Source organism: Haematobia irritans, chromosome 4, assembly GCF_050003625.1.
Source record: "Haematobia irritans isolate KBUSLIRL chromosome 4, ASM5000362v1, whole genome shotgun sequence".
Taxonomy (NCBI): domain Eukaryota; kingdom Metazoa; phylum Arthropoda; class Insecta; order Diptera; family Muscidae; genus Haematobia; species Haematobia irritans.
In genome coordinates, this window is record NC_134400.1 from 31,015,402 (window position 1) to 31,041,858 (window position 26,457).

At 33.5% G+C, this 26,457-nt stretch overlaps 1 protein-coding gene across 1 annotated transcript in view; it reads right to left on the reverse strand.

Annotated features, from left to right (window-relative positions):
- The window catches only part of LOC142235345 (uncharacterized), a 617,569-nt gene that overhangs the window by 11,772 nt on the left and 579,340 nt on the right, over nucleotides 1–26,457 (reverse strand). The window contains 1 exon segment of the mRNA XM_075306601.1: nucleotides 5,524–6,455. Coding sequence (XP_075162716.1) covers nucleotides 5,524–6,455 — 932 coding nt within the window.

Genomic DNA, 26,457 nt, shown 5'->3' on the forward strand with positions numbered 1-26,457 from the left:
TTTGTCAAAATTTTATTTCTATAGACAATTTTATCAAAATTTTATTTCTATAGAAAATGTTGTCAAAATTTTATTTTTATAGACAATTTTATCAAAATTTTATTTCTATAGAAAATTTTGTCAAAATTTTATTTCTATAGAAAATTTTGTCAAAATTTTATTTCAATAGAAAATTTTGTCAAAATTATATTTCTATAGAAAATGTTGTCAAAATTTTATTTCTATAGACAATTTTATCAAAATTTTATTTCTATAGAAAATTTTGTCAAAATTTTATTTCTGTAGAAAATTTTGTCAAAATTTTATTTTTACAGAAAGTTGTCTCAAAATTGTATGTCTTTTTGTCAAAATTTGTTTCTATAGAAAATTTTGTCAAAATTTTATTTCTACAGAAAGTTGTCTCAAAATTGTATGTCTTTTTGTCAATTTTTTTTTTCTATAGAAAATTTGGTCAAAATGTTATTTCTATAGAAAATTTTGTCAAATTTTTATTTCTATAGACAAATTTATCTAAATTTTTTAATAATCAGAATAAAAATTTTATTTCTATAGAAAATTTTGTCAAAATTTTATTTCTGTCGAAAATTTTGTCAAAATTTTATTTTTATAGAAAGTTGTCTCAAAATTGTATGTCTTTTTGTCAACATTTTTTTCTTTAGAAAAATTTGTCAAAATTTTATTTCTATAAAAAATTTTGCCAACATTTTTTTCTTAGAAAATTTTGTCAAAATTTTATTTTGTTTTGTTTTGTTATTGTTGGTTTTGTTCTTTAAGCATTGTTGTTGTTTTTTATTGCAGCTTAAAACCATACATTGACTAAACTACAAGTGTAGCTTAACCAACAGAGGAAAAGAATGTTTGTCAAATTTATTTGGGCAAAGCCCTATAGACTGCAAGATGGTTGGATGGACGCACGTTTCGGAATTACCACATTCCTCATCAGCATCCTCTACTTGCATCAAAACTATCAACCAATTATCAGAATAAATTCAGGCAGTTAATTAAACCCAACAAAAACCACACTTGAACCCTCCGAAAAAAGGTTTTACATTGTTGGTTAAGCTACACTTGTAGTTTAGTCAATGTATGGTTTTAAGCTGCAATAAAAAACAACAATAATGCTTAAAGAACAAAACCAACAATAACAAAACAAAACGAATGGAAAAAGAAGAGGAGGCACGCTCAAAATAAACCCAGCCAACTGAATTCAAATCGATGATTTGACAGTGGCATAGGAAAAGAGATATATTTGTTTCGAATTTATTTCGGCATAAGCCGGCTATCAATGTAACACCTTTTTTCGGAGGGTTCAAGTGTGGTTTTTGTTGGGTTTAATAAACTGCCTGAATTTATTCTGATAATTGGTTGATAGTTTTGCTGCAAGTAGAGGATGCTGATGAGGAATGTGGTAATTCCAAAACGTGCGTCCATCCAACCATCTTGCAGTCTATAGGGCTTTACCCAAATAAATTTGACAAACATTCTTTTCCTCTGTTGGTTACGCTACACTTGTAGTTTAGTCAATGTATGGTTTTAAGCTGCGATAAAAAACAACAACAAACTTTCATTTCTTTAGAAATTTTGTCAAAATTTCATTTCTTTAGAAAATGTTGTCAAAATTTTATTTCTATAGAAAATTTGGTCAAAATTTTAGTTTTATAGAAAATTTTATCAAAATTTTATTTCTATAGAAAATTTTTGTCAAAATGTTATTTCTATGGAAAATTTTATTATGCTCTCCCTCAAAATAGGGTGAGGGACATAAAGAATGTCAACATTTTTTTCTATAGAACATTTTGCCAGTTTTTTATACCCTGCGCCACACTGTGGAACAGGGTATTATAAGGTAGTGCATATGTTTGTAACACCCAGAAGGAGACGAGATAGACACATGGTGTCTTTGGCAATAATGCTCAGGGTGGGTCCCTGAGTCGATATAACCATGTCCGTCTGTCCGTCCGTCTGTCTGTGAACACATTTTTGTGATCAAAGTCTAGGTCGCAATTTAAGTCCAATCGCCTTTGGCACATGTTCCTTACTTGGGTCAGAATAGAACCCTATTGATTTTGGAAGAAATCGGTTCAGATTTAGATATAGCTCCCATATATATCTTTCGCCCGATATGCATTAATATGGACCCAGCAGCCAGAGTTTTATACCGATTTGCTTGAAATTTTGTACAAATATAACACTTAGTCGTATAGTCAAGTGTGCAAAATTTGATTGTAATCGGTTCAGATTTAGATATAGCTCCCATATATATCTTTCGCCCGATATGGACTTATATGGCCCCAGAAGACAGATTTTTGGCCGAATTTGGTTGAAATTTTGAACTAGGAGTACAATTAGTAGTATAGTCATGTGTGCAAAATTTGATTGAAATGGGTTCATATTTAGATATAGCTCCAATATATATCTTTCGCCCGATATGGACTAATATGGTCCTAAAAGCCAGAGTTTTGGCCCAATTTGGTTGAAATTTTGCACAGAGAGTAGATTTAGCATTGTAGCTATGCGTGCCAGATTTGGTTGAAATCGATTCAGATTTAGATATAGCTCCCATATATATCTTTCGCCCGATATGCACTTATATGGACCCAGCAGCCAGAGTTTTATACCGATTTGCTTGAAATTTTGTACAAATATAACACTTAGTCGTATAGTCAAGTGTGCAAAATTTGATTGAAATCGGTTCAGATTTAGATATAGCTCCCATATATATCTTTCGCCCGATATGGACTTATATGGCCCCAGAAGCCAGATTTTTGGCCGAATGTGGTTGAAATTTTGCACTAGGAGTACAATTAGTAGTATAGTCAAGTGTGCAAAATTTGGTTGAAATCGATTCAGATTTAGATATAGCTCCCATATATATCATTCGCCCGATATGCACTTATATGGACCCAGAAGCCATAGTTTTATCCCGATTAGCTTGAAATTTTGCACAAGGAGTACAATTGGTAGTATAGTCATATGTGCAAAATTTGATTGAAATCGGTTCAGATTTAGATATAGCTCCCATGTATATGTTTTTCTGATTTCGACAAAAATGGTCAAAATACCAACATTTTCCTTGTAAAATCGCCACTGCTTAGTCGAAAAGTTTTAAAAATGACTCTAATTTTCCCAAACTTCAAATACATATATATCGAGCGATAAATCATAAATAAACTTTTACGAAGTTTCCTCAAAACTGCTTCAGAATTAAACGTTTCCCATATTTATACCCTTCACCACTACTGTGGTACAGGGTATAATAAGTTTGTGCATTTGTATGTAACGCCAAGAAGGAAAAGTCTGAGACCCATCGTTTAGTATACAGATCGTCTTAGAATTAAATTCTGAGTCGATTTAGCGATGTCCGTCTGTCTGTCTGTCTGTCTGTCTGTCTGTCTGTCTGTCTGTCTGTCTGTCTGTCTGTCTGTCCGTCTGTCTGTCTGTCTGTCTGTCTGTCTGTCTGTTGATGTATTTTTGTGTGCAAAGTACAGCTCGCAGTTTTAGTCCGATTGTCCTAAAATTTGGTATAGGGTCCTGTTTCGGCTCAAAGACGATCCCTATTGATTTTGGAAAAAATCGGTTCTGATTTAGATATAGCTGCCATATATATTTTTCACCGATCTGGTCATAATTGGCGTGTATATCAACCGATCTTCCTCAAATTCCGTACATCCGAATATTTTATGAGTCTCGAAAAACTTGAAAAATATCAGCCAAATCGGTTCAGATTTAGATATAGCTCCCATATATAGCTTTCGCCCGATTTACACTCATTTGCCCACAGAGGCCAATTTTTTGCTCCGATTTAGTTGAAATTTTGCACAGGGAGTTGAAATCGGTTCAGATTTAGATATAGCTCCCATATATAGCTTTCGCCCGATTTACACTCATATGACCACAGAGGCCAATTTTTTGCTCCAATTTAGTTGAAATTTTGCACAGGGAGTAGAATTAGCATTGTAGCTATGCGTGCCAAATTTGGTTGAAATCGGTTCAGATTTAAATATATCTCCCATATATAGCTTTCGCCCGATTTACACTCATATGACCGTAGAGGCCAATTTTTAACTCCGATTTAGTTGAAATTTTACACAGGGAGTAGAATTAGCAATGTAGCTATGCGTGCCAAATTTGGTTGAAATAGGTTCAGATTTAGATATAGCTCCCATATATATGTTTTTCTGATTTCGACAAAAATGGTCAAAATACCAACATTTTCCTTGTAAAATCGCCACTGCTTAGTCGAAAAGTTGTAAAAATGACTCTAATTTTCCTAAACTTCTAATGCATATATATCGAACGATAAATCATAAATAAACTTTTGCAAAGTTTTCTTAAAATTGCTCCAGATTTAAAGTTTTCCCATATTTTTTTACTAACATTGTGTTCCACCCTAGTGCATTAGCCGACTTAAATTTTGAGTCTATAGATTTTGTAGAAGTCTATCAAATTCTGTCCAGATCGAGTGATATTTATATGTATGTATTTGGGACAAACCTTTATATATAGCCCCAACACATTTGACGGATGTGATATGGTATCGAAAATTTAGATCTACAAAGTGGTGCAGGGTATAATATAGTCGGCCCCGCCCGACTTTAGACTTTCCTTACTTGTTTTATAGAAAATTTTGTCAATTTTTTTTCGATAGAAAATTTGTAAATAAATTTTTTTTCTATAGAAAATTTTATCAAAAATTTATTTCCATAGATAATTTTGTCAAAATTTTATTGCTATAGAAAATTTTGTCAAAATTTTATTGCTATAGAAAATTTTGTCAAAATTTTATTGCTATAGAAAATTTGGTCAAAATTTTATTTCTATAGAAAATTTTGTCCAAATTTTATTTCTATAGAAAATTTTGTCAAAATTTTATTTCGATGGAAAATTTTATTTCTATAGAAAAATGTATTATGTCCTCCCTTAAAATAGGGTGAGGGATATAAAAAATGTATTAACGGCTATCAAGAACCACTGTCATCTAACTTCAATGCCCCTTGGCATTCAATGATGGATGTGTGTGGGTTTAGCTTTGCGTGGCTTAAGGCTCTTTCTCTGAGTTTTTATCAACTGTGGTTTGCGCTAAAACACTACGCAAAATTACATGAACAAACACCCATTCACACACATACGAGTACACACATTAACGTTTAATACTTTTTGGCATTTTTACGACCTTTTGGATCATTCATGCATTAATAATGATGTTGTTTATAACACTTTGACCAACAAAATGCAAACAAAATTGGTGGTTCTGGTGAAGGATCGAGGTGGACCCTTTAACTACTCAACAACTCTGGAGGGGAAAAAACCGAACCAGAACCATTGAAGTTGAGTATTTTAGCCTAAAGCCATCACAATGTTGGCCCTTGGATGATAAATAAATCGTTGAAATTCAACTAAAATTGGGGTAGGGTGATCACAGCTCAATATGAAGGAAGGATGGGGGCGGGGGGTTGAATGGAGCTTTTATGAGCAATTTTAATTTCGGTTGTTAATTTATTTTTGCTTAACCCCTCCACTTACTTGTTTGTGAACAAAGGTTGACCATTGGTCCAATCCTCGGAAAAGATATGCAACGATGTAGGCCTAGGACCACTCTGGGCAGGACATACAACCCTCATGGGTTTCAATGGTCGCCCGGAATAAATCATAAGGCGATTTTTTGTATGACACCGCATGGCATCTTCGGAGGTGGGATCTACGGGCAGGTATGAGCCCCAGGTTTGTACAAAGAGGGATTTTTCGGGTGACTGGGCCTCTATATACCACGAAAGACCTTCACAGCTAGAGTCTTGAGATTTCATGGGATATTTAATTTCATCTTCACCACCGGCTCCCTTCAGCTTCAAACGTTTGCGGCAATCACTCACGCGTTTAAATTCATACGAGGCAAAGAAATTCACATCAGCAAAATCTTCGGATATATTCAATTTGGTCACCGTAAATGTCAATTCCATTATCCTTGAATTGGACACAAATGTTAATGGAGCATTGCTATACAAGGCCGAAGAGTTGTCACAAAAGCAACCCATTTGGATTTTAACATCTCGAAATGGTACATCGTAGAGTTTCAATTCGGTTATACGGCCATCTGGATCCAATTGATTGCATTTAGGTCTACCCGTATGTAGATCATTGTCTGTGGTGCACGTGGTGCCCTCCCCAAATGAGACATTGTGCAGCACCAGACGAACTCTCTCCGAGGGGCCTGCTTCAAAGCGATAAAGGCAAGTAAGATTTTTGGCCCCACCTCGTCCATAAAGGAAGACATTACGTGGCACTTGTATATTGCCCTTCCGCTTACGGAATACCCTGGAACATAGAGGAGGCACCGGCTCTTCACCGCGACGTCCTGGCCATGCTTCACCACCCTGTTCTGTATCGACGAATTCATAGTTGAGAGAGAATTGTGCTGGAAATAGAGCTGTACCGGTGTGGGTATGAAATTCCAGTTTCTGTAATGAAAGAAATTGAAAGAAATTTTTTGTTAATAAAAATTATTCGAAAACAAGTATATATGGCCGTAAGTTCGGCCAGGCCGAATCTTGTGTACCCTCCACCATGGATTGCGTAGAAACTTCTACTAAAGACGGTCATCCACAATTAAATTACTTGGGTTGCGGCCGATGGCAAGGCATCTTAAAACTTCTTAACATCATCTTCTAAATTTTAAATTAGTCCATGCGGGATATATAGTAGACAAAAGAAAGGTCGATTAAATACGTATATATTCAGTTCTTGACCGGTATATACGGGGAAGAAATTATTACGAACCGATATGAACTTTTGTGCGGTAATTATAGAGCCAACATTGAAATATGGGGGTCGCTTTATATGGGGGTTATATACAATTACACGCAAAGAAAAAAAAAAACAAGTAAGTAAAGTCTAAAGTCGGACGGGGCCAACTATATTATACCCTTCACCACTATGTAGACAAACATTTGTGTTACCATCTCAACTACTTCAAATTTGCTGTGAGCTATACAGAGTTTTGCATTTCCAGATACAAATACTTTTAATGGAGACGATTTTTTGTACTTCTACAAAATCTCTAGAATTAAAATTTAAATTGGCTAACTCTATCCAGTTAATTGGAGGAAAATCCCATAGAAAAGTGTTTATAAAATATGAAACAGTCGACCATATTTCCCCAACTCTGGTGTACATATATATGGGAGCTATATATAATCTGAACCGATTTTGTCTAAATTTTACATGCATAGTTAAAATAGTGATTCTGCTATCTCTGCAAAATTTCACGAAAATGGGAGTATAACTTTAGCCTCCGTGGTCATATGAGTCGGGCGAAATATATGTATATATGGGAGCTATATCTAAATCTGAACCGATTTCAACCAAATTTGGCAAACTTACCGATACTATTAAACGTACACCATATGCAAAATTTGAAGCAAGTCACGGCAAAACTCTGGCTTTTGAGGGCATATAAGTTCAAATCGGACGAAAGATATATATGGAAGTTATATGTAAATCTGAACCGATTTTAACCAAATTTGGCACACATAACAGTATCATTAAACGTACCGTTTGAGCAAAATTTGAAGCAATTCACAGTAAAACTCTGGCTTTTGAGACCATATAAGTCTAAATCGCGAGAAAGATATATATGGGAGCTATATGTAAATCTGAACCGATTTCAACCAAATTTGGTACGCTTACCGATACTATTAAACGTACTCCTTGTGCAAAATTTGAAGCAAGTCAGGGTAAAACTCTGGCATTTGGGGCCATATAAGTTCAAATTGGACGAAAGATATATATGGGAGCTATATCTAAATTTGAACCGATTTAGCTGATATTTAGCAAGTTTTGCGAGACTAATAAAATATTCGGATGTACTGAATTTGAAGAACATCGGTGTTTTGACCAGATTGGGGATAAATATAAATGGCAGCTATATCTAAATATGAACCGATTTTTTCCAAAATCAATAGCGATTGTCTTTGTCCCAAAAAACGACCTTATGACAAATTTGAGGACGATCGGACTTAAACTGCGACCTGTACTTTGCACACAAAATTACATATACAGACAGACGGACGGACAGACAGACAGACGGACATCGCTAAATCGACTCAGAATTTAATTCTAAGACGATCGGTATACTAAACAATGGGTCTCAGACTTTTCCTTCTTGGCGTTACATACAAATGCACAAAACTTAGTATACCCTGTAACATACCACAGTAATGGTGAAGGGTATAAAAACATTTGGAAAACGTGTACCGAAAACGTTTTTCTATTGTTAGAGTTTTTTTAAATTTCTTCGAAAATTTTAAACTTTTATCACCAAAAAAATTCGTTTGTTACAAAATTTTTATTTTTTCGATAAAAAACAAGTATATACGGCCGTAAGTTCGGCCAGGCCGAAGCTTATGTACCCTCCATCATGGATTGCGTAGAAACTTCATCTAAACACTGCCATCCACAATCGAATTACTTAAGTTGCGGTAACGCTTGCCGATGGCAAGGTATCTTAAAACCTCCTAACACCATCTTCTAAAGTGTATGTAAGTCCATACGTGGTATATATTAAATCAAAAAAGATTGATCCAATACGTATATAATTCAGTTTGACAAAGTAGACATAAAATTTTGACAAAATTTTCTACAGAAATAAAATTTTAAGAACATTTTCTATAGAAATAAAATTTTCACAAAATTTTGTACAGAAATAAAAATTTTGACAAACATTTCTACAGAAATAAAATTTTCTATAGAAATAAAATCTTGGTAGATTATTTTTGGCTCGAGTCGCAACCATGATTATGAACCGAATAAAATTTGAACAAAATTTTCTATAGAAATAAAATTTTGACAATGATGAAAATTTTCTTATGAACTGAATAAAATTTTAACAAAATTTTCTCTAGAAATAAAATTTTGACAAAATTTTCTATAGAAATAAAATTTTGACAAAATTTTCTATAGAAATAAAATTTTGGTAGATTATTTTTGGCTCTAGTGGCAACCATGATTATGAACCGATATGGACCAATTTTTGTGTGATTGGACCAATTTTGGTATGGTTGTTAGCGACCATATACTAACACCACGTGCCTAATTTGAATCGGATCGGATGAATTTTGCTCCTCCAAGAGGCTCCGGAGGTCAAATCTGGAGAATGTTTTATATGGGGGCTATATATAATTATGGACCGATATGGACCAATTCTGGTACGGTTGCTAAAGATCATATACCATGTTCCAAATTACAACCGGATTGGATGAAATTTGCTTCTCTTGGAGACTTCGCAAGCCAAATCTGGGGATCGGTTTATATGGGGGCTATATATAATTATGGACCGATATGGACCAATTCTGGTACGGTTGCTAAAGATCATATACCATGTTCCAAATTACAACCGGATTGGATGAAATTTGCTTCTCTTGGAGACTTCGCAAGCCAAATCTGGGGATCGGTTTATATGGGGGCTATATATAATTATGGACCGATATGGACCAATTCTGGTACGGTTGCTAAAGATCATATACCATGTTCCAAATTACAACCGGATTGGATGAAATTTGCTTCTCTTGGAGACTTCGCAAGCCAAATCTGGGGATCGGTTTATATGGGGGATATATATAATTATGAACCGATGTGGACCAATTTTTGCATGGTTGTTAGAGACCATATACCAATATCATGTACCAAATTTCAGGCGGATCGGATGAAATTTGCTTCTCTTTGAGGTTCCGCAACCCAAATCTGGGGATCGGTTTATATGGGGGTATATATAATTACGGACCGATGTGGACCAATTTGTGCATGGTTGTTAGAGATCATATACCAACACTATGTACCAAATTTCAGCCGGATCGGATGAAATTTGCTTCTCTTAGAGGCTCCGCAAGCCAAATCTGGGAATCGGTTTATATGGGGGTTATATATAATTATGAACCGATGTAGACCGAGTTTTGCTTAGTTGTTGGAGATCATATACCAACACCATATACCAAATTTCAGCCCGATCGGATGAAATTTCCTTCTCTTAGAGGATCCGCAAGCCAAATCTGGGGATCGGTTTATATGGGTGCTATATATAATTATGGGCCGATTTTTGCATGGTTATTATAGACTACCCAGCAAAAAAATTTGGAAGTTCTTCCAAGGCACAACTTTAAAAGCACTTTCAAAAATGTCCTTCCAAAGATGTTCTTATTTTAACTGCACAGGAAATTCATTTGAGTCAATTTTTTATAACTCGCTTTTTTCATATTTTTAATGGGAAATTTGAAGTTTTGTTGTTTCAAATGAGTTAAAAACGGATTAAAAATTAATAAAATAGTGAAAATCATTTAAATTTTGCCGAAAAAAATACTAAATTCTTTCTAGAAAAATTGCGAATTTTTGAAAATATTTCATATCAAACGTTCCGACAAGCGTGATAATACATTAAAAATCATAAAAAAAATTAAAAATTATTTATTCTTGACGAATAAATACGACGAATAAATAATATCACAAAATTTCTTTATTCACATCCATATCACTGGATTCGCATCACACATTAAGAAGTGATGCAAATTCACTGCAACGGCTGTTGAAATGGTGGACATCCGTCCTATGACAAGCCCATGTTAAAATCATCGCTTCTGCGCTAATTTTGCACCACTTCCGGATCCAAAAAGAACATTTTCCCTACTTTTTTGGCGACGCTTTTTTTGCTGGGTATATACTAACACCATGTACCAAATTCCAGTCGGATCGAATGAAATATGCTTCTCTTAGAGGATCCGCAAGCCAACTCTGGGGTCCGTGTATATGGGGGCTATACGTAAAAGTGAACCGATATGGCCCATGTGCAATACCATCCGACCTACATCAATAACAACTACTTGTGCCAAGTTTCAAGTCGATAGCTTGTTTCGTTCGGAAGTTAGCGTGATTTCAACAGACGGACGGACGGACATGCTCAGATCGACTCAGAATTTCACCACGACCCATAATATATATACTTTATGGGGTCTTAGAGCAATATTTCGATGTGTTACAAACGGAATGACAAAGTTAATATTCCCCCATCCTATGGTGGAGGGTATAATAAATAGAAAAGTTGATCCGGTCCCGCTGAAATTTGGTACATGGTGTTGGTATATTGTCTCTAATAACCATGCAGAAATTGGTCCATATCGGTCCATAATTATATATAGCCCCCATATAAACTGATCCCCCGATTTGGCTTGCGAAGCTTCTAAGAGAACAAAATTTCATCCGATACGGCTGAAATTTGGTACATGGTGTTGGTATATGTTCTCTAATGACCATGAAAAAATTGGTCCACATCGGCCCATAATTATATATAGCCCCCATATAAACCGATTGCCAGATTTGAACTCCGGAGCCTTTTAGATAAGCAAAAGTCTTCCGATCCGATTGAAATTTGGTACGTGGTGTTAGTATATTGTCTCTAACAACCATGCCAAAATTGGTCCATATCGGTCCATAATTATATATAGCCCCCATATAAGCCGATCCCCAGATTTGACCTCCGGAGCCTCTTAGAGGAGCAAAATTCATCCGATCCGGTTGAAATTTGGTACGTGGTGTTACTATATCGTATCCAACAACCATGCAGGAATTGGTCCCTATCGGTCCATAATTATATATGTAGCCCCCATATAAATCGATCCCCAGATTTGTCTTCCGGAGCCTCTTGGAGGAGCAAAATTCATCCGATCCGGTTGAAATTTGGAACATGGTGTTAGAATGTGGTCTCTAACAAACACGCAAGAAGTGGTCCATATCGGTCCATAATTATATATAGCCCCCATATAAACCGTTCCCCAGATGTGATCTCCGGAGCCTCTTGGAGGAGCAAAATTCATCCGATCCGGTTGAAATTTGCAACGTGGTGTTAGTATAAGGCCGCTAATAACCATGCCAAAGTTGGTCCATATCGGTCTATAGTTATATATAGCCAATCGCCAATCACACAAAAATTGGTCCATATCGGTTCATAATCATGGTTGCCACTCGGACCAAAAATAATCTACCAAAATTTTATTTTTATAGAAAACATTGTCAAAATTTTATTTCTATAGAAAATTTTGTCAAAATTTTATTTCTATAGAAAATTTTGTCAAAATTTTATTTCTATAGAAAATTTTGTCAAAATTTTATTTCTGTAGAAAATTTTGGTAAAATTTTATTTCTATAGAAAATTTTGTCAAAATTTGATTTCTATAGAATTTTTTTTTCCAAATTTTATTTCTATAGAATTTTTTTTCCAAATTTTATTTCTATAGATTTTTTTTTCCAAATTTTACTTCTATAGAAAATGTTGTCAAAATTTTATTTCTATAGAAACTTTAAACGTAATTATATACATATTTAATCGGCCTTATTTAGTTTAATATATACCACGTATGGACTATGTGGTATATATTACGGTGTTAGGAAGTATTAAGATACCTTGCCATCGGCAAGTGTTACCGCAACCCAAGTAATTCGATTGTGGATGACAGTCTTCAGTAGAAGTTTCTACGAAATCCATGGTGGAGGGTACATAAGCTTCGGCCTGGCCGAACTTACGGCCGTATATACTTGTTTTATGACATACCTACATTCTATTGGAAAATCCTTTAAATCCTCACTCTGCATGATGATGATGATGATTGACTTCATTAATACTTCTTGGATATTCTCTACACCACCACCTAAGCCTATTGCATATCTAATTGCTGGCAAATCTATAGCCAAGATATCCTCGGGTGATAGGGAAACTCTCTCGCTTTAAAATCCTAGACCATGTATTACATAATCGTTTCCGAAATGAATAACAGAGGATGTGGCAGGTGTTCGTTCCACCAAACAACCCCCAAGGGTCAAATTAGTGTCAGCAAATCAATCAATCAATTTACTTTAGCAAATAGAATTAGCCTTTTGATAACGAAAATGGAGCTGCGAATTTAAGCAAAGCCAACAAGTTTGCTAAACTGATTTGGAGCAATGCAACATAGCAGATGAAGAGCTTCCTAGGTAGCTTCCTTCAGTCAACAAATAAACCATTTCAATTATAAACGAAACGACATTTGCTTGCAGCAAAGGGAGAAAATTACAAAATATTTTCAATTTTCCGCAAAGTAGATAAATTCGGTCATGAAATTGCCACCATAGCCATAGTCTTCAATATCAAATATCCCAGTGGCAATGGTAGATTGTATTGGGCACCATCTTCACGGTACTTGGGTTTAGATGAGGTTCTCTCTCTCTCTCTCTCTGTTGGCAAGAAAAACAAAAAAAAACAAGTATATAACATACGGCCGTAAGTTCGGCCAGGCCGAAGCTTATGTACCCTCCACCATGGATTGCGTAGAAACTTCTACTGAAGACAGTCATCCACAATCGAATTACTTGGGTTGCGGTAACACTTGCCGATGGCAAGGTATCTTAAAACTTCCTAACACCGTAATATATACCACATAGTCCATACGTGGTATATATTAAACTAAAAAATGCCGATTAAATACGTATATACTTAAGTTTAAAGTTTCTATAGAAATAAAATTTTGATAATATTTTCTATAGAAATAAAATTTGGCAAAAATTTTCTATAGAAATAAAATTTGTAAAAAATTTTCTATAGAAATAAAATTTTGAAAAAATTTTCTATAGAAATAAAATTTCGACAACATTTTCTATAGAAATAACATTTTGACACAATTTTCTATAGAAATAAAATGTTTAAAAAATTTTCTATAGAAATAAAATGTTGACAAAATTTTCGATAAAAATAAAATTTTGACAAAAATTTCGATAGAACAAAAATTTTGACAAAATTTTCTATAGAACAAAAATTTTGACAAAATTTTCTATAGAAATAAAATTTTGACAACATTTTCTATAGAAATAAAATTTTGGTAGATTATTTTTGGCTCGAGTGGCAACCATGATTATGAACCGATATGGACCAATTTTTGTGTGATTGGGGATCGGCTATATATAACTATAGACCGATATGGACCAATTTTGGCATGGATATTAGCGGCCTTATACTAACACCACGTTGCAAATTTCAACCGGATCGGATGAATTTTGCTTCTCCAAGAGGGTCCGGAGATCAAATCTGGGGCACGGTTTATATGGGGGCTATATATATTTATGGACCTATATGGACCAATATTGGCATGGTTGTTAGATACCATATACTAACACCACGTACCAAATGTCAACCGTATCGGATGAATTTTGCTCCTCTAAGAGGCTCCGGAGGTCAAATCTGGGGATCGGCTTATATGGGGGCTATATATAATTATGGACCGATATGGACCAATTTTGACATGGTTGTTAGATACCATATACTAACACCACGTACCAAATTTCAATCGGATCGGATGACTTTTGCTCCTCTAAGAGGCTCCGGAGGTCAAATCTGGAGATCGGTTTATATGGGGGCTATATATAATTATGAGCCGATGTGGACCAATTTTTGCATGGTTGTTAGAGACCATATACTTACACCATGTACTAAATTTCAATCGGATCGGTTGACTTTTGCTCCTCTAAGAGGCTCCGGAAGTCAAATCTGGGGATCGACTTATATGGGGGCTATATATAATTATGGACCGATATGGACCAATTTTAGCATGGTTGTTAGAGACAATATACTTATACCACGTACCAAATTTCATTCGGATCGGATGAAATTTGCTTCTCTTAGAGGCTCCGCAAGCCAAATCGGGGGATCGGTTTATATGGGGGCTATACGTTAAAGTGGACCGATATGGCCCATTTGCAATACCATCCGACCTACATTAATAACAACTTCTTGTGCCAAGTTTCAAGTCGATAGCTTGTTTCGTTCGGAAGTTAGCGTGATTTCAACAGATGGACGGACGGACGGACGGACATGCTCAGATCGACTCAGAATTTCACCACGACCCAGAATATATATACTTTATGGGGTCTTAGAGCAATATTTCGATGTGTTACAGACTGAGTGACAAAGTTAATATACCCCCATCCTATGGTGGTGGGTATAAAAAAAAAAAACAAAACACTGAAGGTGGTAAATACCACTGACTAACGAAATGGGGGCACCCCCTCCCCCTCTCCTAAAAAAAGAGGAACAAACTAAGGATGCTAAATATCTATTTGCAATTTCGTTACCCGTATTTACCCTCAGCTTGATTTGGAATGTTATTTGGATTTTTCCGAGATGCGAGTATTTTCTTTGAGTTTTTATTTATTCTTTTTTCTGACGCCCGCTGCCACCAGATAACCAAACTACAGAGAGGAGACTGTATAAAATGTCAACTAGTGGGAGAGAGAAAGAGTGGGGTCTTGCAACCTGCATTCCTTTTTGTGTGTGTATGTGTGGTCCCTCTTACCTCAGGTATGAATGTTTGACTTTGGAGGTGGATAGCGGACGATTGTGTACTATATACCACACCATTCGCCCTCCCCTGATACTTCATGTCCTCTCCCCTGTGCCGTCGGTATGAGCGTTTGCTTAATTTAAACACGTAAATCAAATTTAAACACTTGACTTGATTCACGACCCCAAGCTGTATAACGAGTACCGGGAATTGCATAAACATGCGACATTTTCCCTCTTCTGCCAAAAAATCAAAACTTTAGTTAGCGAAGCAAACACAAAATGCTAAAATAGAGCAAACAAACCAAGACACTAAGATATCGTTGTCGTCAAATGAGGCTACATCGCAGTGGCAGAAATACACCCATAAAAAAAAAAAAACAAGTATATACGGCCGTAAGTTCGGCAAGGCCGAATCTTATGTACCCTCCACCATGGATTGTGTAGAAATTTCTACTAAAAACGGTCATCCACAATTGAATTACTTGGGTTGCGGCCGATGGCAAGGTATCTTAAAACTTCTTAACATAATCTTCTAAATTTTAAATTAGTCCATGCGGGATATATAGTAGACAAAAGAAAGGTCGATTAAATACGTATATATTCAGTTCTTGACCGGTATATATGGGGAAGAAATTATTACGAACCGATATGAACTCTGGTGCTGTAATTATAGAACCAGAATTGAAATATGGGGGTCGCTTTATACATGGGCTATATACAATTATGAACACGAGTCTACCAAAAATGACAAATTTTTTCTGTTTGCTAGATTGGTAGAATTCTTGATGTTTTGGAAGAGTTTACAAAATATTCCTCTACAACTTTGAAATGCTTCATAAATTTTCTATAGAAATAGCATTTGGACAAAATTTTCTATAGAAATAAAATGTTGACAAAATTTTGTATAGAAATTATATTTTGACAAAATTTCCTAACGAAATAAAATGTTGAAAAGACTTTCTATAAAAATAAAATTTTGACAAAATTTTCTATAGAAAAATAAAATTTTAGCAAAATTTTCTACGGCAATAAAATTTTGGTAGATTATTTATAGCTCGAGTGGCAATCGTGATTTTTCTGTGATTGGGGATCGGTTTATATGGGGGCTATATGTAATTATGAAGCGATGTGGACCAATTTTGGCATGGTTGTTATCGGCCATATACTAACACCACGTACCAAATTTCAACCGGATCGAATGAATTTTGCTCCTTCTAGGGGTTCCGCAGGTCAAATCTGGGGATCGGTTTATATGCGGGCTATATATAATTATGAACCGATATGGACCAATTCTGGCATGATTGTTAGAGACTATATACTAACACCAACTACCAAATTTCAACCGAATCGAATGAAATTTGGTTCTCCTAGAGGCTCCGCAAGCCAAATCTGGGGATCGGTTTATATAGGGGCTATATATAATTATGGACCAATGTGGACCAATTTTTGCATGGTTGTTGGGGTCTATATACCAACACCATGTACCAAATTTCAACAGAATCGGATGAAATTTCCCGCTCCAAGGGGCTCCAAAACCGAATCAGGGGATCGTTTTACATGGGGGCTATATATACACAAAAATAAAAATCTGAATCAATCACGAAATTAATTGATCCAATTAAGTTTTTAATTGAAATGTCTTCAATTACAGAAATTATAGTATTAATTAAAAAATTATTTGGCAGTTAATTAAAAAATTAATTTATCAAATTAAAAAATTAATTGATACTATTAATTTGTGTGATTGATTTTTATTTCAATTAAAAAATTTTTTGATTCAATTAAATATTTAATTGAATATTTGCTAAAACTCAATTAAGATTTTAATTGGAAAAATTTGGACCAATTATTGCATGGTCATTAGAGACTATATATTTACACTACGTACCAAATTTGAACCCTATGGGATGGAATTTCCTCCTCCAAGAGGCACCTGAACTCAATTCTGGGGATCGGTCTATATGGGGCTATATATAATTATGGACCGATATGGACCAATTGTTGCTTGGTTGTTAGAGACCCTATACTAACACCATGCACCAATATTCAGCCAGATCGAATGAAATTTGTTTCTCTTAGAGGATCCGCAAGCCAAATCTGGGGATCGGTTTATATAGGGGCTATATATAATTATGGACCGATGTGGACCAATTCTGGCATGATTGTTAGAGACCATATACAAACACCATGTACCATATTTCAGCCGGATCGTATGAAATTTGCTTCTATTAGAGGCTCCGCAAGCCAAATCTGGGGATCGGTATATATAGGGGCTATACATAATTATGGTTCGATGTGGACCAATTTTTGCATAGTTGTTAGGGACTATATACCAACACCATGTACAAAATTCCAGCCGGATCGTATGAAATTTGCTTCTCTTAGAGGCTCCGCAAGCCAAATCTGGGGATCGGTTTATATGGGGGCTATATATAATTATGAACCGATGTGGACCAATTTTTGCATGGTTGTTGGGGACTATATACCAACACCATGTACCAAATTTCAACTGAATCGGATAAAATTTCCCGCTCCAAGAGGTTCCAAAACCAAATCAGGGGATCGATTTACATGGGGGCTATGTATACACAAAAAAAAAAAAAAATTCTGAATCAATCACGAAATTAATTGATCCAATTAATTTTTTAATTGAAATGTCTTCAGTCACAAAAATTAACTGCCAATTAAAAAATTAATTGGCAGTTAATTAAAAAATTAATTTATCCAATAAAAATATTAATTGATACTATTAAGTTGTGTGATTGATTTTTATTTCAATTAAAAAATTTGTTGATTCAATTAAATATTTAATCGAATATTTTTTAAAACTCAACTAAGATTTTAATTGGAAAAATTTTCGTGAATTGTTTTTCTTTGTAATTACGAACCGATGTGGACCAATTATTGCATGGTCATTAGAGACTATATACTTACACTACGTACCAAATTTCAACCGTATGGGATGGAATTTGCTCCTCCAAGAGGCACCTGAGCTCAAATCTGGGGATCGGTTTATATAGGGGCTATATATAATTATGGACCGATGTGGTCCAATTTTTGCATGGTTGGTAAAGACCATATACTTACACCTTGTCCAAAGTGCCAGATCTGATGATACATGCTACTCTTAGAGGCTCCGCAAGCCAAATCTGGGGGTCCGTTTATATGGGGGCTATACGTAAAAGTGGACCGATATGGCCCATTTGCAATACCATCCGACCTGCATCAATAACAACTACTTGTGCCAAGTTTCAAGTCGATAGCTTGTTTCGTTCGTTGTGCCAAGTTAGCGTGATTTCAACAGACGGACGGACATGCTCAGATCGACTCAGAATTTCACCACGACCCAGAATATACATACTTTATGGGGTCTTAGACCAATATTTCGGTGTGTTACAAACGGAATGACAAAGTTAATATACTCTCCTCCTATGGTGAAGGGTATAAAAGATTCGTACACACAAAAAAATTTTTTTCTGATTCAATCACGAAATTAATTGATCCAATTAATTTTTTAATTGAAATGTCTTCAATCACAGAAATGATAATATCAATTAAAAAATTAATTGAAGGCCAATTAAAAAATTAATTGATCCAAATAAAAAATTAATTGATACTATTAATTTTTGTGATTGATTTTTGTTTCAATTAAAAAATTTGTTGATTCAATTAAATTTTTAATCGAATATTTTTTAAAACTCAATTAAAATTTTAATTGGAAAATTTTTCGTGAAATTTTTTTCTGTGTAGTAAAACTAACGCTGAATTTAACTTATTCTTATTGCAAAATATTTGTTTGTAATTAAATTTTATTATTTTTTCGAAATTTCCGCAGCCTAATGAAATTTTACGTTTTTGAAATACATCTCAATATATTTTATGAAATGAACGTGGTTCATTTGGTTCAATGTGGTTCAATGACCATACACATAAATTAAATATGAACTTAAGCAAAAGCAAATTTGCATACGATTCCCAGAAATAGTACGCATGAATTGTTTTTTGGTTAAAATAGTCACGATTTGGCGCCAATAATTTTTCTCTTTTTTAGTTTTTGTAATTTGTTGGAGTAAAATTTAGTTAAATTTTCGCACGACTTAGTTCATTCTTCTTATCCAAACAGTTTTCGATGTAAGGCGATCAGTATACGAAACTACTAAAAAGTCAGTAGATTCCCAAAAAATTATTGCTGTATTAAGATAAAGTCGATTAATCGATTTTGGTTATTTAACGAAAGCCGATTAATCAATCTAAGCTTGATGTATGCTTAGATTGATTAATCGATTTAAATCAATTTTCAAAAAAACTCGAAAGTTCAACCGAAAAAAATCGATTTTTAACCATAACCGTTTGGAGAAGCCGACTAATTTGCTAAAATTATACTATAAAATTCTAAATAAATAAATAAATCTTATACTATAAAATTCTATATTCCAAAATAAATTGACAAAAGTTTTCATATAAATAAAATTTTGACAAAATTTTCTATAGCCATAAAATTTTGACCAAATTTTCTACAGAAATAAAATTTTCTATAGAAAAAAAATTCTACAAAATGTTCTATAAAAATAATATTTTGACAATATTCTCCATAAAAAAAATAAAACTTTGACAAAATTTTCTCTAGAAATAAAAATTTTTAAATCATTTTTCTATTCCAAAAAATTGACAAAAATTTCTATGTAAATAAAAATTTGGCAAAATTTTCTAAGGAAATAAAATTTTGACAAAATTTTCTATAGAAATAACATTTTGAACAACATTTTCTATATATATAAAAAACATTTTGACAAAATTTTCTATAGAAATACATTTTGACAAAATTTTCTGTCCAAATAAAAATTTGACAACATTTTCTATAGCCATAAAATATTGACCAAATTTTCTACAGAAATAAAATTTTCTATAGAAAAAAAGTATATACGGCCGTAAGTTCGGCCAGGCCGAAGCTTATGTAACCTCCATCATGGATTACGTAGAAACTTCTTCTAAACACTGCCATCCACAATCGAATTACTTAAGTTGCGGTAACGCTTGCCGATGGCAAGGTATCTTAAAACCTCTTAACACCATCTTCTAAATTGTATGTTAGTCCATACGTGGTATATATTAAATCAAAAAAGATCGATTCAATACGTATATAATTCAGATTGACAAAGTAGACATAAAATTTTGACAAAATTTTCTACAGAAATAAAATTTTAACAAAATTTTCTATAGAAATAAAATTTTCATAAAATTTTCTATAGAAATAAAAATTTTGACAAAATTTTCTATAGAAAGAAAATTTTGACAAACATTTCTACAGAAATAAAATTTTAACAAAATTTTCTATAGAAATAAACTTTTGACAAAATTTTCTATAGAAATAAAATCTTGATAGATTATTTTTGGCTCGAGTGGCAACCATGATTATGAACCGAATAAAATTTGAACAAAATTTTCTATAGAAATAAAATTTTGACAAAATTTTCTATAGAAATAAAATTTTGACAATAATGAAAATTTTATTATGAACAGAATAAAATTTTAACAAAATTTTCTCTAGAAATAAAATTTTGACAAAATTTTCTATAGAAATAAAATTTTGGTAATTATTTTTGGCTCTAGCGGCAACCATGATTATGAACCGATATGGACCAATTTTTGTGTGATTGAAATAATTTTGGTATGGTTGTTAGCGACCATATACTAACACCACGTTCCTAATTTGAACCGGATCGGATGAATTTTTCTCCTCCAAGAGGTTCCGGAGGTCAAATCTGGAGAACGTTTTATATGGGGGGTATATATAATTATGGACCGATATGGATCAATTCTGGCACGGTTGTTAAAGATCATATACTAACACCATGTTCCAATTACAACCGGATTGGATGAAATTTGCTTCTCATGGAGACTTCGCAAGCCAAATCTGGGGATCGGTTTATATGGGGGCTATATATAATTATGGACCGATGTGGACCAATTTTTGCATGATTGTTAGAGATCATATACCAACATCATATACCAAATTTCAGCCGGATCGGATGAAATTTTCTTCTCTTTGAGGCTCCGCAAGCCAAATCTGGGGATCGGTTTATATGGGGGCTATATATAATTATGGACCGATGTGAACCAATTTTTGCATGATTGTTAGAGACCATATACCAACACCATATACCAAATTTCAGCCGGATCGGATGAAATATGGTTCTGTTAGAGGCTCCACAAGCCAAATCTGAGGGTCCCTTTATATGGGGGCTATACGTAAAAGTGGACCGATATGGCCCATTTTCAATACCATCCGACCTACATCGATAACAACTACTTGTGCCAACTTTCAAGTCGATAGCTTGTTTCGTTCGGAAGTTAGCGTGATTTCAACAGACGGACGGACATGCTTAGATCGACTCAGAATTTCACCACGACCTAGAATATATATACTTTATGGGGTCTTAGAGCAATATTTCTATGTGTTACAAACGGAATCACAAAGTTAATATACCCCCATCCTATGATGGAGGGTATAAAAATATGGGAAACATTTAAATCTGAAGCAATTTTAAGGAAACTTCGCAAAAGTTTATTTATGATTTATCGCTCGATATATGTATATGTATTAAAAGTTTAGGAAAATTAGAGTCATTTTTACAACTTTTCGACTAAGCGGTGGCGATTTTACAAGGAAAATGTTGGTATTTTGACCATTTTTGTCGAAATCAGAAAAACATATATATGGGAGCTATATCTAAATCTGAACCGATTAAAAATTGGCCTCTGTGGACATATGAGTGTAAATCGGCCGAAAGCTATATATTGGAGCTATATCTAAATCTGAACCGATTTCAACCCAATATGGCATGCATAGCTACAATGCTAATTCTACTCCCTGTGCAAAATTTCAACTAAATCGGAGCAAAAAATTGGCCTCTGTGGTCATATTAGTGTAAATCGGGCGAAAGCTATATATGGGAGCTATATCTAAATCTGAACCGATTTCAACCCAATATGGCATGCATAGCTACAATGCTAATTCTACTCCCTGTGCAAAATTTCAACTAAATCGGAGCAAAAAATTGGCCTCTGTGATCATATTAGTGTAAATCGGACGAAAGCTATATATGGGGGCTATATCTAAATCTGAACCGATTTCAACCAAATTTGGCATGCATAGCTACAATACTAATTCTACTCCCTGTGCAAAATTTCAACTAAATCGGAGTTAAAAATTGGCCTCTGTGGTCATATGAGTGTAAATCGGCCGAAAGCTTTGTATTGGAGCTATATCTAAATCTGAACCGATTTCAACCAAATATGGCACGCATAGCTACAATGCTTATTCAACTCCCTGTGCAAAATTTCAACTAAATCGGAGCAAAAAATTGGCCTCTGTGGTCATATGAGTGTAAATCGGGCGAAAGCTATATATGGGAGCTATATCTAAATCTGAACCGATTTCAACCAAATTTTGCACGCATAGCTACAATGCTAATTCTACTCACTGTGCAAAATTTCAACCAAATTGGGGTAAAACTCTGGCTTCTGGGACCGTATTAGTCCATATCGGGCGAAAGATATATATGGGAGCTATATCTAAATCTGAACCGATTTCAATAAAATTTGGCACACTTGACTATAGTACTAATTGTTCTTCTGGTGCAAAATTTTAAGCAAATTAGGGTAAAACTCTGGCTTCTGGGGCCATATAAGTCCATATCGGGCGAAATATATATATGGGAGCTATATCTAAATCTGAACCGATTTCTTCCAAAATCAATAGGGATCTATTCTGAGCCAAAACACATACTTGTGCCAAAGTTGAAGTCGATTGGACTAAAACTGCGACCTAGACTTTGATTACAAAAATGTGTTCACGGACAGACGGACATGGCTATATCGACTCAGGGACCCACCCTGAGCATTTTTGCCAAAGACACCATGTGTCTATCTCGTCTCCTTCTGGGTGTTGCAAACATATGCACTAACTTATAATACCCTGTTCCATAGTGTGGAGCAGGGTATAATAAAATTTTGACAATTACACTTTCACGTCTGAATTCCATCACGAATAATTATATATCTAAATGCAATAGATAAAATGCTTTTGCAAGGTTGTAAACAATCAGATAGATTATTACTGGAATGAATCTGTCTGCTGTCAGACGAGAAGTTTAGAAATTATAGAAACCTACGTTTGGGTACAATATATAAAGCCACGCTTTTGGGTCTGAAATCAGTAATTCGATGCGTTACAAACGGAAATACAAAGTTCGTATATATTGTGGATAGCATAAAACCCCATCAAATTGTTTGGTATAATATGTAAATAGGGTTAGTTTAGGGTAACATGTAGTTAACTTTGCCCCAATCCAATTCTAATTTATTATAATGATGATGATGAACTCAATAAAGTGTCACATTTAATGAACCCACCCAATGTCATTGGATTGTAGTACCCTCAGCTAGGTTTATGCCATTTATTTATTTTTTTTTTGTTTACAATTTTTTACCGACATTATTTGCATTTCCATCTTTTTCTTACTTTATGGTTTCTTTATTTTACTTTATTTTATTTTTCTCTTGTGTTGCATCATTGTCCTGGCAGGAAAACCCCTTTTAGATCGAATAAATTAAGTTCTTTACGGTAAGCATAGAAAGTGCAATATGACAGTGGTCGAGATGTTAGCACGTTTGCTACTGTAGCCAAAAATAATCTACCAAAATTTTGAGAAAATTTTATCGAAAAACTACCAAACAAAAAATCATATTTTGCAAAATTTTATTTCTACCGAAAATTTTGTCCAAATGTTATTTCTATAGAAAATTTTATCAAAATTTTATTTATATGGAAAATTTTGTCAAAACTTTATTTCTATAGAAAATTTTGTCAAAACTTTATTTCTATAGAACATTTTGAGAAACCTTTATTGCTATAGAACATTTTATTTCTATAAAAAATTTTGTTAAAATTTTATTTCTATAGATTTTTTTTCAAAATTTTATTTCTATAGAAAATTTTATTTCTATAAACAATTTTGTCAAAATTTCATTTCTATAGACAATTTTATCAAAATTTTATTTCTATAAACAATTTTGTCAAAATTTTATTTCTATCGACAATTTCGTCAAATTTTTATTTCTATAGAAATTTTGTCAAAATTTTATTTCTAAAGAAAATTTATTCAAAATTGAATTTCTATAGATTTTTTTTCACAATTGTATTTCGTGTTTTTTTTTTTTTATTGTTGGTTTGTACTTCAATCATATTTGTTGTTTGAATCTCAGCTTTAAAACCATTGTGTTGACTAAACTACAAGAGTAGCTTAACCAACAGAGGAAAAGAACGTTTGCCAAATCTATTTGGGCAAAGCCCTATAGACTGCAAGATGGTTGGATGGACGCACGTTTCGGAATTACCACATTCCTCATCAGCATCCTCTACTTGCAGCAAAACTATCAAACCAATTATCAGAATAACTTCAGACAGTTCACTAAACCCAAAAGTGAACCACACTTGAACCTTCCGAAAAAGGGTTTACACGATAGCCGCCTTATGCCGAAATAAATTTGTACAAAAATGTCTCTTTTCCTTTCCAATAACAAAACAAAACGAATGAAAAGAAAGAGGAAGCACGCTAAAAATAAACCCAGGCAACTGCACTCAAATCGATGATTTGACGGTGGCAAAGGAAAAGAGATCATGTAAAACCTTTTTTCGGAAGGTTCAAGTGTGGTTCACTTTTGGTTTTAGTAAACTGCCTGAATTTATTCTGATAATTGGTTGATAGTTTTGCTGCAAGTATAGGATGCTGATGAGGAATGTGGTAATTCAGAAACGTGCGTCTATAGGGCTTGCAGTCTATAGAGCTTTGCCCAAATAAATTTGACAAGCATTCTTTTCCCCTGTTGGTTAAGCTACACTTGTAGTTTAGTCAATGCATGATTTTAAGCTGAAATCAATAAAAACAATAAATAAAATGTTGACAAGATTTTCTGTAGAAATAAAATTTGGACAAAATTTTCTATAGCAGTAAAATCTTGGCAAAATTTTCAATAGAAATAAAATTTTGAAAAGATTTATATAGAAATAAAATTTTGAAAAAACTTTCTATAGAAATAAAATTTTGATAAAATTTTCTATAAAATGAAATTTTGATAAAATTTTCTATAAAATAAAATTTTGAAAATAAAAATTATATATAAATAATGTTTGACAAAAATATCTATTGAAATAAAATTTTGTCAAAATTTTCTATAGAAATTAAATTTTAACAAAATTTTCTATAGAAATTAAATTTTAACAAAATTTTCAATAAAAATAAAATTTTAACAAAATTTTCTATAGAAATAAAATTTTAACAAAATTTTCTGTAGAAATAAAATTTTGAAAAAAAAAATTCTATAGAAATAAAATTTTGACAAAATTTTCTATAGAAATAAAATTTTGACTAAATTTTCTATAGAAATAAAATTTTAATAAGAATTTCTATTAAAATAAAATTTTGATAAAATTTTAATAAATTTGTCTATAGAAATAAAATTTTGAAAAAAAATTTCTATAGAAATAAAATTTTGAAAAAAAAATTCTATAGAAATAAATGTTTGACAAAATTATCTATTGAAAAAAAAATTGTCAAAATTTTCTATAGAAATAAAATTCGTACAAACTTTTCTATAGAAGTAAAATTTTGACAAAATTTTCTACAGAAATAAAAAGTTGACAAAAATTTCTATAGAAATTACATTTTGACAAAATGTTCTGTAAAAAAAAACAAGTAAGGATAGTCTAAAGTCGGGCGGGGCCGACTATATTATACCCTGCACCACTTTGTAGATCTAAATTTTCGATATCATATCACATCCGTCAAATGTGTTGGGTGCTATATACAAGGATTTGTCCCAAATACATACATTTAACAAGTAAGGAAAGTCTAAAGTCGGGCGGGGCCGACTATATTATACCCTGCACCACTTTGTAGATCTAAATTTTCGATACCATATCACATCCGTCAAATGTGTTGGGGACTATATATAAAGGTTTGTCCCAAATACATACATTTAAATATCACTCGATCTGGACAGAATTTGATAGACTTCTACAAATCTATAGACTCAAAATTTAAGTC